Raw genomic sequence first — 16,402 nt, forward strand, 5'->3', positions numbered from 1 at the left:
CAGTGGTCTGAGGTTACAAATACAGGTGAAATAGGTACAAACAGTGTTAGGCCTCATGCACACAGCCGTTGTTTTGGTCCGCGACAGAGCCGCACATTGTGCGGCTTGGGCGCGGACACATTTACTTTAATGGGGCCGCAAAAGATGCCCCACAAAAATAATATAACCTGTCCTATTCTTGTCCACAAAACGGACAAGAATAGGCAGTTATATCAATGGCCGCCCATTCCTTTCCGCAAATTGCGGAAGGCACACTGGCGGCTTCCGGTTTTTTGCGGACCGCATAAAACAGCACGGTCGTGTGCATGTAGCCTTAAAGGGGTTGTCCGACACCCGGCACCCCCTCCGATCAGCTGTGTGACGAGAAGGCGCGCACGGTGTCAGCGCTGCCTCCTCTTCACTGTTTTCCTTCTCGCCGTTGCATCTGCAGTGGTGAGCAGGTGTAATTACACCCAAGCCTTCCTATCGAAATGAATGGGACGGCTTGGGTGTAATTACACCTGCTCACCACTGCAGATGCAACGGCTAGAAGGTAAACAGTGAAGAGGAGGCAGCGCTGACACCGCGCACGCTTTCTCTTCAAACAGCTGATCGGAGGGGGTGCTGGGTGTCGGACCCCCGCCGATATGATATTGATGACCTATCCTGAGGATAGGTCATCAATAAATTTGGAATTTAAACTTTAGCCGGCCCTCCTCTTCCCGCCTCTGGGAAGGGTCCCCCCTCCCTGCTGATCCTGGCAGCTCAATGACCCACAAAACTCTTTAGGGTTCATAGCTCTAGACCAGAAGGTCACAGGTAGATGGTTCTGGGACCAACGGATCCGCCTGGGTTACGGCTACCAGTAGAGTCCAAACCTGGTACCTTTGTGTGGTTTCTGTGGGGAGATATGTATAGCTCCCTTTTCTGGCCTCCCACCACCAGACTATGACCATGGGCCTGTTCATCGTGGCCGCAGAGACACAAATATGTATCTGGTTTATGTATGTAATGCAGGGGCGATTCATAATTCCTTATGAACCGCCGGTTCCAACCTGTCTGATAATCTGAGTAAAGTGGTGAATGGCTTAGACGTCATGCTGAGAGATTCTTCCTGTTACACCAGCTTGGTTCCTGGCTGACTGGAGGACGTGTGAATTTGTAAACAAGTGGCTTGCTTGAAGCCAGGACCCCTGTGGAGTTCACTACCTCTGCTATCTGACAAGCAGAGGGTTGAAGTGAGAACTTACTTTGCATGTACACTGACCACATTTGTCACACCTCTCCCTTTTAGAGGGCGCTAGTGGAAGCACATAGCTGTGTTTCCCCGTGCGCCCATCCGCACCCTCTCTGGTGGCAAAGTGGTATGGCTGGAGGGCAAGACTCCTGCGTACCCACATCCCATTAGTTTTTGGCCAATAGAGTCCCCCCGACTGAGCATGACACTGTGCCCGAAATTACTGGCGTCGGTCGGTACTATAAACGGCCGCGTGAAGTCGGCTGCTTGTAGCACCGGGAAACTGGAAAGAGCGTCCTTCAGCGCCTGGAAGGCAGTCTCTCAATCGGTTGTCCAATCGACTGCGGAGGGCAGCTTCTTCCTGGTGCTGTCCGTCAGGGGCCTCGCCAGGCTACTATAGTGGGGCGCGAACCCCCTATAGTACTCAGCAGTGCCCAGGAAGGACATCACCTGTTTTTTGTCCCGGGTTGGGGTGAGCCAGGATGAACCTTGTAACTGTGTCTTAATGATGGTGAATTGAACCATTAGTGATTTTATTTTTCAATAATTTCTACAAAACTATCCCGAGCCTTCAGACAGCTGATTTAGTGTTAACAACCTAAGTGGAAATCCTAGGTATAACAGGTTGTGCTTCCCAGCTTCCACACAGTGAGATGTAACTTGTAGAGATAAAGATGAAGAAGAAAATCCTTCTGTAAGTGAAGGCCCGAAATTTTGAGCAGGCTTCAGTAACTGTTCTTAGAGTGTGACCACAAAAACAGGAACCAGAGGTCACGCCTTGCCCTGTGAATGTGCAGAGATCTGTCAGACTGGCTGCACATGTCTGACTTCTTAGTTTGTTTTGATTTGGGTTTGAGCTGGATCCACCTTCCCTCAGGTGTACTGGGTTTCATTGTTAGTGAGGCTATTTATCCCTCCTTACCCCAGTGGCCTGTGCGGGTTATAGTTTTTTCCTGGGAGCTCTTTATTTGTGGTGGATCGTCTGCTCCAGCTCTGCTCAAGATAAGTCCTCTCCTTTATTTCCCTTTGTGTGTTTTATTTAGGCCTCTAGGGAGACGCTTGCTTCCTCCTGGTTTGAAGAAGCAGGTTGCCTCTTCCCTTTTCCCTGCTTACCTACCTATCGTGGCACCAGACAATGCAAGACCATCATGGGAGAATGCCTATGACTTCTGTCTGCTCCTCCAGCCTCTTCCTGAGCACTCTCAGCAATAATGGAAGCTATACATACACCAGCTTCTCTTCCCAGCTGATCGATAAACTGTCTGATGCTAGAACATGGTGAGAGCAACACACAGAGAAAATTTGGATATCTTAGTATTACCTCTCTAGTATTACCACAGCTGCTTCACTATTCGATAGAAGTTGTAGAGTTGAGGCTTCACTCCTCTGGATAAAGCTCCTTGTAGCCTGTTTACTGAAATGAACCATTTGGTAAATTAGCTTGACTGAAGAAGCATTTGGTGGTTGTGAGGCTATGGTTGGAAGTGAGCTAAGGCTAGCCTGAGAGCCCTGGATTTTTCAGGTTGGATGACAATCCCTTTTTATGACTCATATTGTGGACCCACAATCTGACTACATGTGCACCCAAGTCGCAGGCGAAGTCATCCATAGTGAGGACTTTTCTGAGGCTGGGGAATCAGGAAGTTGTCACGTAGCGGAGGTTTGGGTTTTAGCCACCACTTCATACCTTGATGAGTTAAAGGATATCTCCAAATGTTTCTTATGTAGGTGTCACGACCACCCCCGTTTAAATCAGACTTATGACCGCTAGAACACCCCAGCGGGGCGAAAAGCCCAACCGAGGGTGGACCGTGACAGGGAAGGGATACAGAATTACCCAGTCAATCCTGGACCCCCCTTATTTTCTGCTGCTACCACGTTCGTGAGTGAACGACTCTATAATTGTAGGGATAGGGGTTCGGACCACTCGCAGATCAGCCCCGGTACCACGCTACAAGCTAACACCAATCGAGTCATAAAACAGTTATGTCTCTAATATCAGTCGACTATAAAACAGGTCTCTTCAAGGCGTACAAGTACTTTGTTGCAGTGTGGCTTACAGCGATAAGAGAGAGACAATTTAAAAGATATAAAAATATATTTTACTTTAAGTAACACAGAAGTGAAACAAACATTGCATACAAAAATTTACAGAAAAAGATTACAATAGCAAGCTGGGAAGCATGTGGAAAATAAACTGGGATAAAAAGAGAAATTTTTATCTTGGACTTTGCCTATGCAAAATCCAGGCACAAAACTTACGTTCCAACGGACAGCCTATCGGCGATGTGACCACAGGGCAAAAAGCGCTCCTTGTCACCGCCACTTCTGTGAGAAGGTCTGACAGACGTCCTTCTCTACCTCTTGCATGATGTTCTTTGTTTTGGTTTCACTTTCTCATCTCATTTTCTTCTCCCAGGTGTCACCTATTTAGACTAATCCTCTTTCCTTTATATTCCCTCCCATACTGCCTCACTTTGCGGTTTATACTACTTCCTGGATTGAAGTGTTCACTGCTGGAGGCTTCTGCTGCTGCTTGTTCAGATAAGTCCTTTCATGTATTGTGTTTCCTTGCTGGCTTGATTCTAGGTGACCCTGACTCTTTCCGTATGAAGTGCAGGGAGCCGGTGGTCGTGTCCCCTCACTATTATAGGGTTTTCAGGTGTCACAAAGTCTTAGGTACGGGGGCATACAATCGTCTACCTTTGAGACCCTTGTATGTGCTTATCAGTCAGGGTGAGCTCTTAGGGTTTTATAGGGGGTCACCTATATGCTCCTTAGTTTGGGATCAAGCCAGTCGTACGTTTATTCATAACTTCCAGCTATCTGCAACTTCATCCGTGACACTCCTCTCCATTTGCGCACTGACTTTTATGCCCCATTTTGTGGGAGAGTAAGGGGGGTTGGCCCAGCCAATAGCTAGCCAAGGGCTGCAAAGTGGGTGTTCCTGAAGGAGGGTTTGGGAGGGCTTGTTCGCCCCTCCCTGCTGCTGGCCAGGCCAGTTTTCCTGACTTAAAAAAAAATGGCCCATAACTTTGCCAGCGTAATAAATATGAAAAATCGTCCGCTTGTGCTGGGTCCACCATGAATTTATGGACGATTCCATGGATGACACCACACCTCTCTTCCCTCTAGGTAACTAGTACCCCATTTCCCAGTCTGGGAAGACCCCAGAGCTGCCAAGTTTGGACTCTCCCGGTTCCTCTGGGTGAGAGGTGCATTTTGAGCGTAGCTACATTCATAATTCCATATAGCCCCAATATGCTTTTTGGGGTTCTCAGAGCACGGTTCACATGTCTCTCCTTATTCGCTCCCCTCTTCCAGCTCTCTCTGCTTCTGATGTGTAAATTGACCAGGCAGAATGGAAGGGGGCAACTAGCATGTGTTTAACTTTCGTGGTTTCAAAGTGGCCAGGAGACACATGGTCTGGTTTTGTCCTTTTGAAGCTGTCCGAGGTGTGAAGTGAGCTCTGCGGGGGGTGATTAAAGGTCTGTGGTCTACAAAGGGCTGCAGGAGCGGCCATATATGGACGTACTGTTCCCTGGCTAGAAGTGGTTCATTTTTTTAAACTGACAGTCAACCGGATTCTACTCATAAAACATTTTTATGAATAAAATCCGGGCGGGGACGTGACATCGCGTCACAATAGGCTCTTGAGGCATCTGTTCTAAGGTGTGTATATTGTGGACATGAGGTATTTTGGCTCCTGAGTTAGGACTAGCTCCCTAGTAATTGATCAATCAGAAGGGAGCCTGTCAGAAACCTGGCTCCTAGCTACAGCCTGGGACCAGAGAAAAAGTAGAACGGCAGACAAGTAACTTGTAGATGAAGATTGCCCGCATTTGTGTGCACTACGAACATGGGAATTTCCTGTTGCTGTGCAGCATAGGAACGTGCAGGTAGATATCCATGGGATGTATTGTGGGCAGAAATTTTTTTTCCCTTTTAAACACATGACCGATTGATTTACTGTTTCTGAAGAGGACACTTCTTCTAATACTTTTCCAATAATCCATAAACAAAACAAAACCCCGCTCACCAGTTCCAGACTGCTTCACTGCTCTGCTTCAATGTGCTTACATATCTAAATAAGTTCAGCATGAAAAAAACTTCTTCTCCTTTGTAAGTACATATAAAAAATCCATCTTTGGACTCATCACTGCTTTTACCACTTAATACACCTCCAACGCGTTTCTGATGCACACTGTGTCCTTAGTCATGACACTAAAATTTTAGATCTGCAGTGACTATTAAGTCATTGTGTGCTTGTGTCTCCACAGATGGATCCATGAGGAGAAATCCACCAGAGAGATGTCCCCGTCCTCTGTATTCCCAGGACTGTCCAGAGGAGAAGGTCCCAGAGAACCCTCAGGTAGATGGAGCTGAGCCCTGTACACATCTATATAGGGGGGTCCTGCAGTCATAGAGGGGTCATAGATTGTGGGGATCTCTTATGTGGATCTGTTAGATGTCTGCTGTATTGTACTGAATTGTTACAGATGACAAACCAGATGGAAGATCTGATTATTATTAAAGTGGAGGATGAAGAAGAGTGGATGATGGGCGATCCCCCGTGTAAGAGTGATGTGGAGGAGGACATTCCTGGACATGTCGCTACAGGTATGTAATCATGAATGGGGAAAGTGACTTCAGATTCTGTCCTTGGTGCCTTCAGGGCAGGAGGAGAATCTGATCACCGGCTGTTGCGCCGCTCTTTGATTGGAGATGTCTCCATCACATCATGAAGTGTTCCCCTTATCCAGCTGATGGTGATCTCTGATCAGATTCTTCTCTGATCCCGGCTGTTCCTGCAGGACATGGTGGACAGTCACATCCACATCCAGATTGCGGCATAACTTCGGCTGGCGCCTCTACATATCTTCGGCAGATTTACCACCAGCTAAAGGGGTTATTAAGACACTGGTCTTAATAAGTGACTCCCTATATTTGTCCTTCCTACCAGATCCATTTCTAGCCTAATTGGAATATTATAATATATTTTGTGTATTGTTTGGTTTAAAAAAAAATATTACAAATTCTAATTTTTATATAAACAGGAAATCCCAGGAAGAATTCTGAAGGAAACTATATTTTACCACTAAATTATAATGAAGATGAAGATATCATGCAGCACTCTTCAGGAGAAAACCTTAATGTACATCCAGGACTTCAGACTACAGATCTATCATATAATCCCCTTAATCATCAAGAACCTTTTCCTGACCAATCACAGATTGTTACCACAACTAAAGGTCAGAAAGGGGATAAAGGGTTTCACTGTGTTAAAGAGTTCACAAAAAGCTCAGGCCTTTCTACAGACAGAAGATTTCACACAAAGGAGAAGCCATACTCCTGTTCAGAATGTGGAAAATGTTTTACAGATAAATCAAATCTTGTTAGACATGAGAGAATTCACAGAGGAGAAATGCCGTATTCATGTTCAGAATGTGGAAAACGTTTTACAGAAAAATCTAATCTTGTTAGACATGAGAGACGTCACACAGGAGAGAAGCTGTATTCATGTTCAGAATGTGGGAAATGTTTTACAGATAAATTATGTCTTGTTACACATAAGAGAAGTCACACTGGAGAGAAGCCATATTCATGTTCAGAATGTGGAAAATGTTTTACCGACAAATCAAATCTTGTTAGACATGAGAGATATCACACAGGAGAGAAACCGTATTCATGTTCAGAATGTGGGAAATGTTTTACTCGGAAATCATATCTTGTTACACATGAGAGAATTCATAAAGGAGAGAGGCCATATTCATGTTTAAAAACTGGGAAATGTTTTACAGAAAAGTCACATCTAGTTACACATGCGATAAGTCACACAGGAGAGAAGCTGTATTAATATTTAGAAGGTGGGGGAATGTTTTACAGATAGATCTTGTTAGTTATGCGACAAGTCACATAGGAAAGAAAACAAATTCTTGTTTAGAATGAGGAGAATGTACAGATAAATCAGATCTTTTTAGACATGACGTGACATGCAGCCAAAAATCCAACTGTTGGATTTTTTTTTGTGACCATCATGGTATATCACATTGTCAAATCATTTTTTAGTATCTTTATTCATTTTCATGAGCAGAATTCAAAAATAAAACATTTAATTATCAACAATTAATTATTAACAATACAATACAACCTCCCTGAAACAATTGAGACAACCTATAAAAGGTATCAGAAAGACACTGAGTCCCTGTATTTTGAATGCAGCAATAAATTTATTAAGGGAGGAAAAGCCTGTACCGCCTACGAACTCCAAGAAAAGGAAATTTCATTGAGTACGTTTTGAATTTCCTAATAGTCCTGCGGCAGCATAGCATACAATGGGACTTAACAAGTAATATTATTTGGAAGGGGGGAGGGGGGGTACTGTACTTGAAGTCGCCAACTGTATCACTCTTCTGCTCCTATAACATCCAGACAATAGTGTCTGATGAACGTTGAGGACGGGGCCCATATTGCTGCTATGCAAATCCATTCAAAAGACACCTGAGCCAGTTCAGCCAAGGAGGAGGAAGTAGACCGGGTGGAGTGCGCTTAAACTTGCAATGGAGACCGCAGATTCAAAAGGTCATAGCAGTAGTCGATGGTTACCTTTTTACTGACTTGCAATGATGCTTTACTGGCCTTCTTGCCCTTATTAGGTCCTTGGAACTGTAGGAAGAATTTTTCTGCCTTCCTAATTGTTTCTGTCTTTAGGATGTAAATAAGAAAAGCCTTTCTGACATTCAGGAAATTACAGTTTATTTGATCATTGTGAATGGATTTAGAGGCAAAAACAGACAAAGAGATTTGGAATGAAACCAGGCATGGTACGCAGAACCAGACAATCTCCAAGATCTCTGCAATATGGTTCTCTACAGGATAGCGCCTTTAACTCACTAACAGATTTCACAGATGTGATGGCTATTAGAAATACTGTTTTTTATAGGTCAACATTTTTAGAGAGGCATCTTCCATAGGCTCAAATGGATGCATGGCAAGGGATTTAAGTACAGTTGAAAGATCCCAGGATGGCAAAGACAGATGAAAACTGGTTTGAGATTTCTAAAAGCTTTAAAAAAGTTCTGACTGAATATTGACCTGTAAATTTCCCTCATAATTGGGCATTGATAGCCATAAATGGATTTTAGGAGTGTTGAGTTTTTTTAGTGGTGTCAAGTGCCCGAGGCCCAAGGCAGACCATCTAGCAAACGGGAAACAGGCAAAAACAGACCAGGAACATGACAGTAAAGCAGGTTAAGTTATAGTGGCACTTCCCCAGAACCAAGTGCACCAGCAGACCAGAAGCAAAACCCAGAGGCGGAGAGCCAGTGAGCCCTGTTCTTCACAGAGGTGGTGGTGGGGAAGAGCTGGGCCGAGGGCTGACTGGTCTGTTGTTGTTGCTTTGTCTGTCCTGTGATGATGTTGACGTTGTTATCCTTGTCCATGCCTTGCCTGTTCTGTGTCTGAGTCCACTCTGTTCAGCCTAGCAGTGTTCTAACTGCGTCTGATAGCCTGGCAGTGCCGACTGCTTCTGATCTAGTCTGTTCCTTGTCTGTCCAGCAGTGCCTTACTGCTCCTGTGTTTGTCCTTCCTTCGTGAGAGGGCCCTGGGTTCTTATCTCACCGTTCCGAGTCCTAGCATATCAAACGAGACACATCCAGGAAGCTCGGAAGGTGAGATCCTTCTTTTAGGAAGATGAAGGTGAGTTGATACACCATGTCTGGTGTCCATGCGATGCCCCCATCATACCAGTTATGAAGGACTACAAATTATTGTTTATTCTGTGGTTAGGAACCCCCCTGCTGACAAAAGGGGCCAGAGAGTCTGCAGTCCTGAAGTGTGATCAGCAAACGGGCCCACTCTCGTTAGCATCTCTGTGCTAACTATCTCTGGAGGAGCAGTGTGTCAGACAGCTCAACTCTCTCTATGAAGCCTTAAACCAATTCATAAATCAATTACCCCAGCATGGCTGCTGGCCTTGTAATACAGAAGATACAATGACATAAATACACACTGTGTGTGTGTGTGTATATATATATATAATGTAAATCACACCGGAATATGTTACACTACGACATACTTTATAACCATAAAACCTATATTATCGCTGCAAACATTATAATAACTATGGATATGGCGGTCCTTATTCCTGACCTAAAGGTCTAATATTACTGATTTTGGGGTGTTCACGTTGTTTTATGCATAAGTAATTCCATTAGGCTTTGATTCTCTAATTGGAGTGAAAAAGCAGTCTAATACTACTGCTTACACTTACAGTTACTGTACACTATATTCGACAGACAGGTGCCAGGGCCTTAGGTAGCAGCAGTCACAGCAATAGGCCAGAGCTGTCACTGTCATCCAGAGGTCGTGTTTTGACCAGCAACCCAGCTGTCCTTGAACGGTTGACTCTGTCTTTAACATCATCTCAACTGACATCAGACACCCACCGCCAGGAGTAACTAGGTTTCTCTGACACACTTTAAATTTTTTTTATATTTTTTTATCATTTTGCAAGATAAACATCCGTGACTTAAGGACCAGTGCCTTACATGTACGGCGCTGTGATCGGTCGGGTGCAGGAGATGCGCCCGCCCGATCCGCGGCAGGGGTACAGCAGTCACTGATAACCAGACCCCTGCTGCATGCGCCGGCATCTGTCGGTGCATTAACGCCTTGATGTGCCGCGGTCAGCGCTGATCGTGGCACCTGCGATGTCCTTGCGGGTATCAGAGCTTCCATCAGGTCCCCGTGCTGCTGTGACGTGGACCCGATTGCAGGAAAGGCAGCCCGGTGCCTTCCTTGGGCATCATGGCTGCCTTCCGGGAGAGGCTGTGAGATCCAGCCCCCCAGATTTCACAGGCAAGCAGTCTGTAAGTGTATTACAGTCTGTAATACACTTACAGCAAATGCATCACAATACAAAAGTATTGTGATGCATTGTAAAGGTGATCAGACCCCCAAAAGTTAAAGACCCAGAGTGGGACAAAAAAAAAAGTTAAAAAATAAAGTTTTACAAAAGAAATTTAACATTTCAAGTAAAAAAAACTAACAAACGTCCTTTTACCAAAATAAAGCAAAAGAAATTGTAAAAAAAAATAGGGAAAAAAGTAGACAAATTAGGCATTCGCAGCACCCGTATCGACCGGCTCTCTAAAAAGTGCAGCCCCAAGCGATCAAAGAGGCGTATGCCCCCCAAAATAGTACCAATCTAACCGTCGCCTAATCCCGCAAAAAATGATATCCTAACTAAGACAATCGCCCAAAAAAAAAAAAAAAATATGGCTCTCAGACAATGCAGAAACTAAAACATGATTTTTTTTGTTTCAAAAATGCTGTTATTGTGTAAAGCTTAAGTATATAAAAAAAAAAGTATACATATTTGGTATCGCCGCATCCGTAACAACCTGCTCTATGAAACACCACATGACTTAACCCCTTAGGTGAACGCCATAAAAATAAAAAAAATAAAAGCGGTGTCAAAAAAGCCATTTTTTGTCACCTTACATCACAAATAGTGTAATGGCAAGCGATAAAAAGTCATATGCACCCCAAAATAGTGCCAATCAAACCGTCATCTCATCCCGCAAAAAGGATACCCTACCTAAGACAGTCGCCCAAAAACTGAAAAAACTATGGCTCTCAGACTATGAAGACACTAAAACATCATTTTTTTGTTTAAAAAATGATATAATTGTGTAAAAACCTGCTCTATAAAAATATCACATAACCTAACCCCTCAAGTGAACACTGTAAAAAACATAAAAAAAAAAAAATGTGTTTTTTGTCACCTTACATCACAAAAAGTGTAATAGCAAGCGATGAAAAAGTCATATACACCCTAAAATAGTACCAATCAAACCGTCATCTTATCCCCCAAAAAATGAGCCCCTACACAAGACAGTCACCCTAAAAATAAAACAAACTACGGCTTGCAGAATGTGGAGACACTAAAAAATCTTTTTTTTTCAAAAATACTTTATTATGCAAAACTGAAACAAACAACCAAAAAAAGTAGTCATATTTGGTATTGTCGCATCCGTAACAACCTGCTCTATAAAAATAGCACATGATCTAACCTGTCAGATGAACGTTGTAAATAACACAAAATAAAAACAGTGCCAAGACCGCTATTTTTTTTACCTTGCTTTACAAAAAGTGTAATATAGAGCAACCAAAAATCATATGTACCCTAAAATAGTACCAAGAAAACTGCCACCTTATCCCGTAGTTTCCAAAATCGGATAACTTTTTGGGAGTTTCTACTCTAGGGGTGCATCAGGGGGGCTTCAAATGTGACATGGGGTCAAAAAACAAGCAAAATCTGCCTCCCAGAAACCATATGGCATTCCTTTCCTTCTACGCAATGCCGTGTGCCCGTACAGCAGTTTACAACCACATATGGGGTGTTTCTGTAATCTACAGAATCAGGACCATAAATATTGAGTTTTGTTTGGCTGTTAACCCTTGCTTTGTAACTGGAAAAAAATGGATTAACCTCCCTGGCGGTATGATTATGTCAGGAATTTTGTTCCAAAAGCGGTACCATTTTTTTGCATGGAAATTTGGTGTTATGTATTGTAGGCCTGCAATTCTTAGTAATTACTTACTTAAACCTGACCAAAGAAGACTCTAGTAGACCTCTCAGATGTGATAAAGTTCGAAAAAATAAAATCATGAGTTATAATTAGAGTTGAGCGAACACCTGGATGTTCGGGTTCGAGAAGTTCGGTCGAACTTCCCGGAAATGTTCGGGTTCGGGATCCGAACCCGATCCGAACTTCGTCCCGAACCCGAACCCCATTGAAGTCAATGGGGACCCGAACTTTTCGGCACTAAAAAGGCTGTAAAACAGCCCAGGAAAGGGCTAGAGGGCTGCAAAAGGCAGCAACATGTAGGTAAATCCCCTGCAAACAAATGTGGATAGGGAAATGAATCTGGCTTCCCGTCACCCACCACTGGAACAGTCCATTCTCAGATATTTAGGCCCCGGCACCCAGGCAGAGGAGAGAGGTCCCGTAACAGACAATCTGGCTTCATGTCAGCAGAGAATTAGTCTGCATGTCATAGCAGAGAATCAGGCTTCACGTCAGCCACCACTGCAACAGTCCATTGGCATATATTTAGGCCCAGCACCCAGGCAGAGGAGAGAGGTCCCGTAACAGAGGATCTGGCTTCATGTCAGCAGAGAATTAGTCTGCATGTCATAGCAGAGAATGAGGCTTCACGTCACCCACCACTGTAAGAGTCCATTTTCATAAATTTAGGCCCAGCACCCAGGCAGAGGAGAGAGGTCCCGTAACAGACAATCTGGCTTCATGTCAGCAGAGAATCAGTCTGCATGTCATAGAAGAGAATGAGGCTTCACGTCAGCCACCAGTGCAACAGTCCATTGGCATATATTTAGGCCCAGCACCCAGGCAGAGGAGAGAGGTCCCGTAACAGAGGATCTGGCTTCATGTCAGCAGAGAATCAGTCTGCATGTCATAGCAGAGAATCAGGCTTCACGTCACCCACCACTGTAAGAGTCCATTTTCATAAATTTAGGCCCAGCACCCAGGCAGAGGAGAGAGGTCCCGTAACAGAGAATCTGGCTTCATGTCAGCAGAGAATTAGTCTGCATGTCATAGCAGAGAATCAGGCTTCACGTCAGCCACCAGTGCAACAGTCCAGTGGCATATATTTAGGCCCAGCACACAGGCAGAGGAGAGAGGTCCCGTAACAGACAATCTGGCTTCACGTCAGCAGAGAATTAGTCTGCATGTCATAGCAGAGAATCAGGCTTCACGTCAGCCACCACTGCAACAGTCCATTGGCATATATTTAGGCCCAGCACCCAGGCAGAGGAGAGAGGTCCCGTAACAGAGAATCTGTCTTCATGTCAGCAGAGAATTAGTCTGCATGTCATAGCAGAGAATCAGGCTTCACGTCACCCAACATTGGAACAGTCCATTGGCATATATTTAGGCCCCGGCACCCAGACAGAGGAGAGGTTCATTCAACTTTGGGTAGCCTCGCAATATAATGGTAAAATGAAAATAAAAATAGGAAGTGCCCTGGAGTCCAATAATATATGGTTAAGGGGAGGTAGTTAATGTCTAATCTGCACAAGGGATGGACAGGTCCTGTGGGATCCATGCCTGGTTCATTTTTATGAACGTCAGCTTGTCCACATTGGCTGTAGACAGGCGGCTGCGTTTGTCTGTAATGACGCCCCCTGCCATGCTGAATACACGTTCAGACAAAACGCTGGCCGCCGGGCAGGCCAGCACCTCCAAGGCATAAAAGGCTAGCTCTGGCCACGTGGACAATTTAGAGACCCAGAAGTTGAATGGGGCCGAACCATCAGTCAGTACGTGGAGGGGTGTGCACATGTACTGTTCCACCATGTTAGTGAAATGTTGCCTCCTGCTAACACGTTGCGTATCAGGTGGTGGTGCAGTTAGCTGTGGCGTGTTGACAAAAGTTTTCCACATCTCTGCCATGCTAACCCTGCCCTCAGAGGAGCTGGCCGTGACACAGCTGCCTTGGCGACCTCTTGCTCCTCCTCTGCCTTGGCCTTGGGCTTCCACTTGTTCCCCTGTGACATTTGGGAATGCTCTCAGTAGCGCGTCTACCAACGTGCGCTTGTACTCGCGCATCTTCCTATCACGCTCCAGTGCAGGAAGTAAGGTGGGCACATTGTCTTTGTAGCGTGGATCCAGCAGGGTGGCAACCCAGTAGTCCGCACAGGTTAAAATGTGGGCAACTCTGCTGTCGTTGCGCAGGCACTGCAGCATGTAGTCGCTCATGTGTGCCAGGCTGCCCAGGGGTAAGGACAAGCTGTCCTCTGTGGGAGGCGTATCGTCATTGTCCTGCCTTTCCCCCCAGCCACGCACCAGTGATGGACCCGAGCTGCGTTGGGTGCCACCCCGCTGTGACCATGCTTCATCCTCATCCTCCTCCACCTCCTCCTCATCCTCGTCCTCCTCGTCCTCCAGTAATTGGGAATTGTATTTCAACCCTGAACAAAAAATGTGCTTTGACGGACACTAAATAACTTTCCCAGCCACAACAGTACAGCGGTAACGAGAGATTTAGCGGGATATAAATTTGAGGCCTAGTATTTAGGCACTGGGTGACCGGTATGGATTTACTGACAGAATTAGACTGGGATATGGCCAAAAAATAACCACACTATTGCTGGTTAAATGCACTTGGTGTGACAGCTTGACCAACCACACTACTGAGGGTTAAATGCACTTGGTGACGGGCGCAGCTTGCCCCTGATGTAGTATATGGCCAAAAAATGAACAGACTATTGCTGGTTAAATGCACTTGGTGACGGGCGCAGCTTGCCCCTGATTTAGTATATGGCCAAAAAATAAACAGACTATTGCTGGTTAAATGCACTTGGTGTGACAGCTTCACCCTGATGTAGGCTTTAGCCAAAAAACAACCACACCATTGAGGGTTAAATGCACTTGGTCGCAGCTTGTGCTGGCGCACCACAAGACACAAAATGGCCGCCGATCACCCCAGAAAAATGTGACTGACAAACGGTCTGGGCAGCCTAAAAACAGTGAGCAATTGAATTTCAGCAGCTCAATGACCCACAGCTGCAGATCGATCAATTAATCAAGTCCTTTGGAGGAGTTAATCTGCCTAATCTCGCCCTACTGTCGCAGCTGCATCTTCTCCCTACGCTAATCAGAGCAGAGTGACGGGCGGCGCTATGTGACTCCAGCTTAAATAGAGGCTGGGTCACATGGTGCTCTGGCCAATCACAGCCATGCCAATAGTAGGCATGGCTGTGACGGCCTCTTGGGGCAAGTAGTATGACGCTTGTTGATTGGCTGCTTTGCAGCCTTTCAAAAAGCGCCTAGAAAGCGTCACAAAAGCGCCAAGAAAGCGACGAACACCGAACCCGAACCCGGACTTTTACGAAAATGTTCGGGTCCGTGTCACGGACACCCCAAAATTCGGTACGAACCCGAACTATACAGTTCGAGTTCGCTCATCCCTAGTTATAATCTAATAAATAATATAATTTTATTCAGTAATGTAATTAATAATGAAATTTGTCAAACAAAAGAAAATTCAGTAAACATCCTGGGTGTGGTAAATTTTGAAGCATGGGACTGCACATAGACCAACGTCACAATCAGGGCAATGGAACCTGGTTTCCTTTCGGATTTTTTTTCCATTTCCATCTCGCTTTGAGCAGCAAACTACACACATCCTTGTAGGTGCTGCCTTTTTTGCGCTTGGCGGGATGTAATCCATAAAGTGACGACCAGTCAGCCTCTCTGGGTTTACAACGTCAACAGCGCGACGTCCATATCTGTTCACGGCCACTGATGGCGTTTGGTAGTTCACAAAAATCTGCTCCGCCACCTTCCAGATGAAGTCAGAGTGAACAAGAGGCTTGTCACTCTTTCCTCCGTGCAGTATATAGGCATTCCACAGACTATGTTCCAGGAGATGCCTGAATATTTTTTTGTAGTATTTTTTTTGTTGCTTCCGCATTGCTGGATAGAATGTCATCGCCTGATCGGCTCTATCGACTCCTCCCATGGTGTTATTATAGTCGATCACAAGTTGTGGCTTTATGACATCTTTCCCACCTCTTGTGTGGACCGTGGTAGTGGAGGTGTTATGTACTGTACTCATTAGGCACACGTCTTTTTTGTCACGCCAACGCATTGCCATCATCTTTCCTTTCTGCCAGGCCACCATTTCTCCTGTTTTTAGTTTTTTCTTGGAAAACATACATGGCAGGCCACGTCGGTTGGCCCTAACGGTTCCATATGCGTCAGTCTTGTTTTTTAGTAGAAACTCGTACAGCTCAGGCGACGTGTAAAAGTTGTCTGTTGAAACACAATACCCCTGATTGAGCAATGGTTCAAGCAGTGAAAGGACTGATGATGTTGCCATCCCATAGCCGCTGTACCTGGGGTTGAATTGTGTTCCTTTGCCGGTGTATATGATGGAATTCCATATATAGCCAGTTGTAGACTCGCAGAGCATATAGGATTTTATTCCAAACTGCGCTCTCTTGGATGCGATGTATTGAATCCAGCTGAGGCGTCCTTTGTAAGCCATCAGACTTTCATCAATGCTGATGTCTCTGTCTGGCACATAGGCCTGCTGGAAATTGGTTATGATCATTTGGAATACTTCCCAGATCTTCTTCAGTTTTGGCGCTGG

At 45.1% G+C, this 16,402-nt stretch overlaps 1 protein-coding gene across 1 annotated transcript in view; it reads left to right on the forward strand.

Annotated features, from left to right (window-relative positions):
• The first annotated feature begins 3,953 nt into the window (after positions 1-3,953).
• The window catches only part of LOC122925023 (zinc finger protein 585A-like), a 147,232-nt gene continuing 134,783 nt past the window's right edge, over positions 3,954-16,402 (forward strand). The window contains exons 1-3 of the mRNA XM_044276557.1: positions 3,954-5,588; positions 5,716-5,836; positions 6,274-6,979. Coding sequence (XP_044132492.1) covers positions 5,505-5,588; positions 5,716-5,836; positions 6,274-6,979 — 911 coding nt within the window. The 5' untranslated portion in view covers positions 3,954-5,504. The remainder of the gene's footprint in view (positions 5,589-5,715; positions 5,837-6,273; positions 6,980-16,402) is intronic.

This window comes from Bufo gargarizans, chromosome 1 (assembly GCF_014858855.1).
Source record: "Bufo gargarizans isolate SCDJY-AF-19 chromosome 1, ASM1485885v1, whole genome shotgun sequence".
NCBI lineage: Eukaryota > Metazoa > Chordata > Amphibia > Anura > Bufonidae > Bufo > Bufo gargarizans.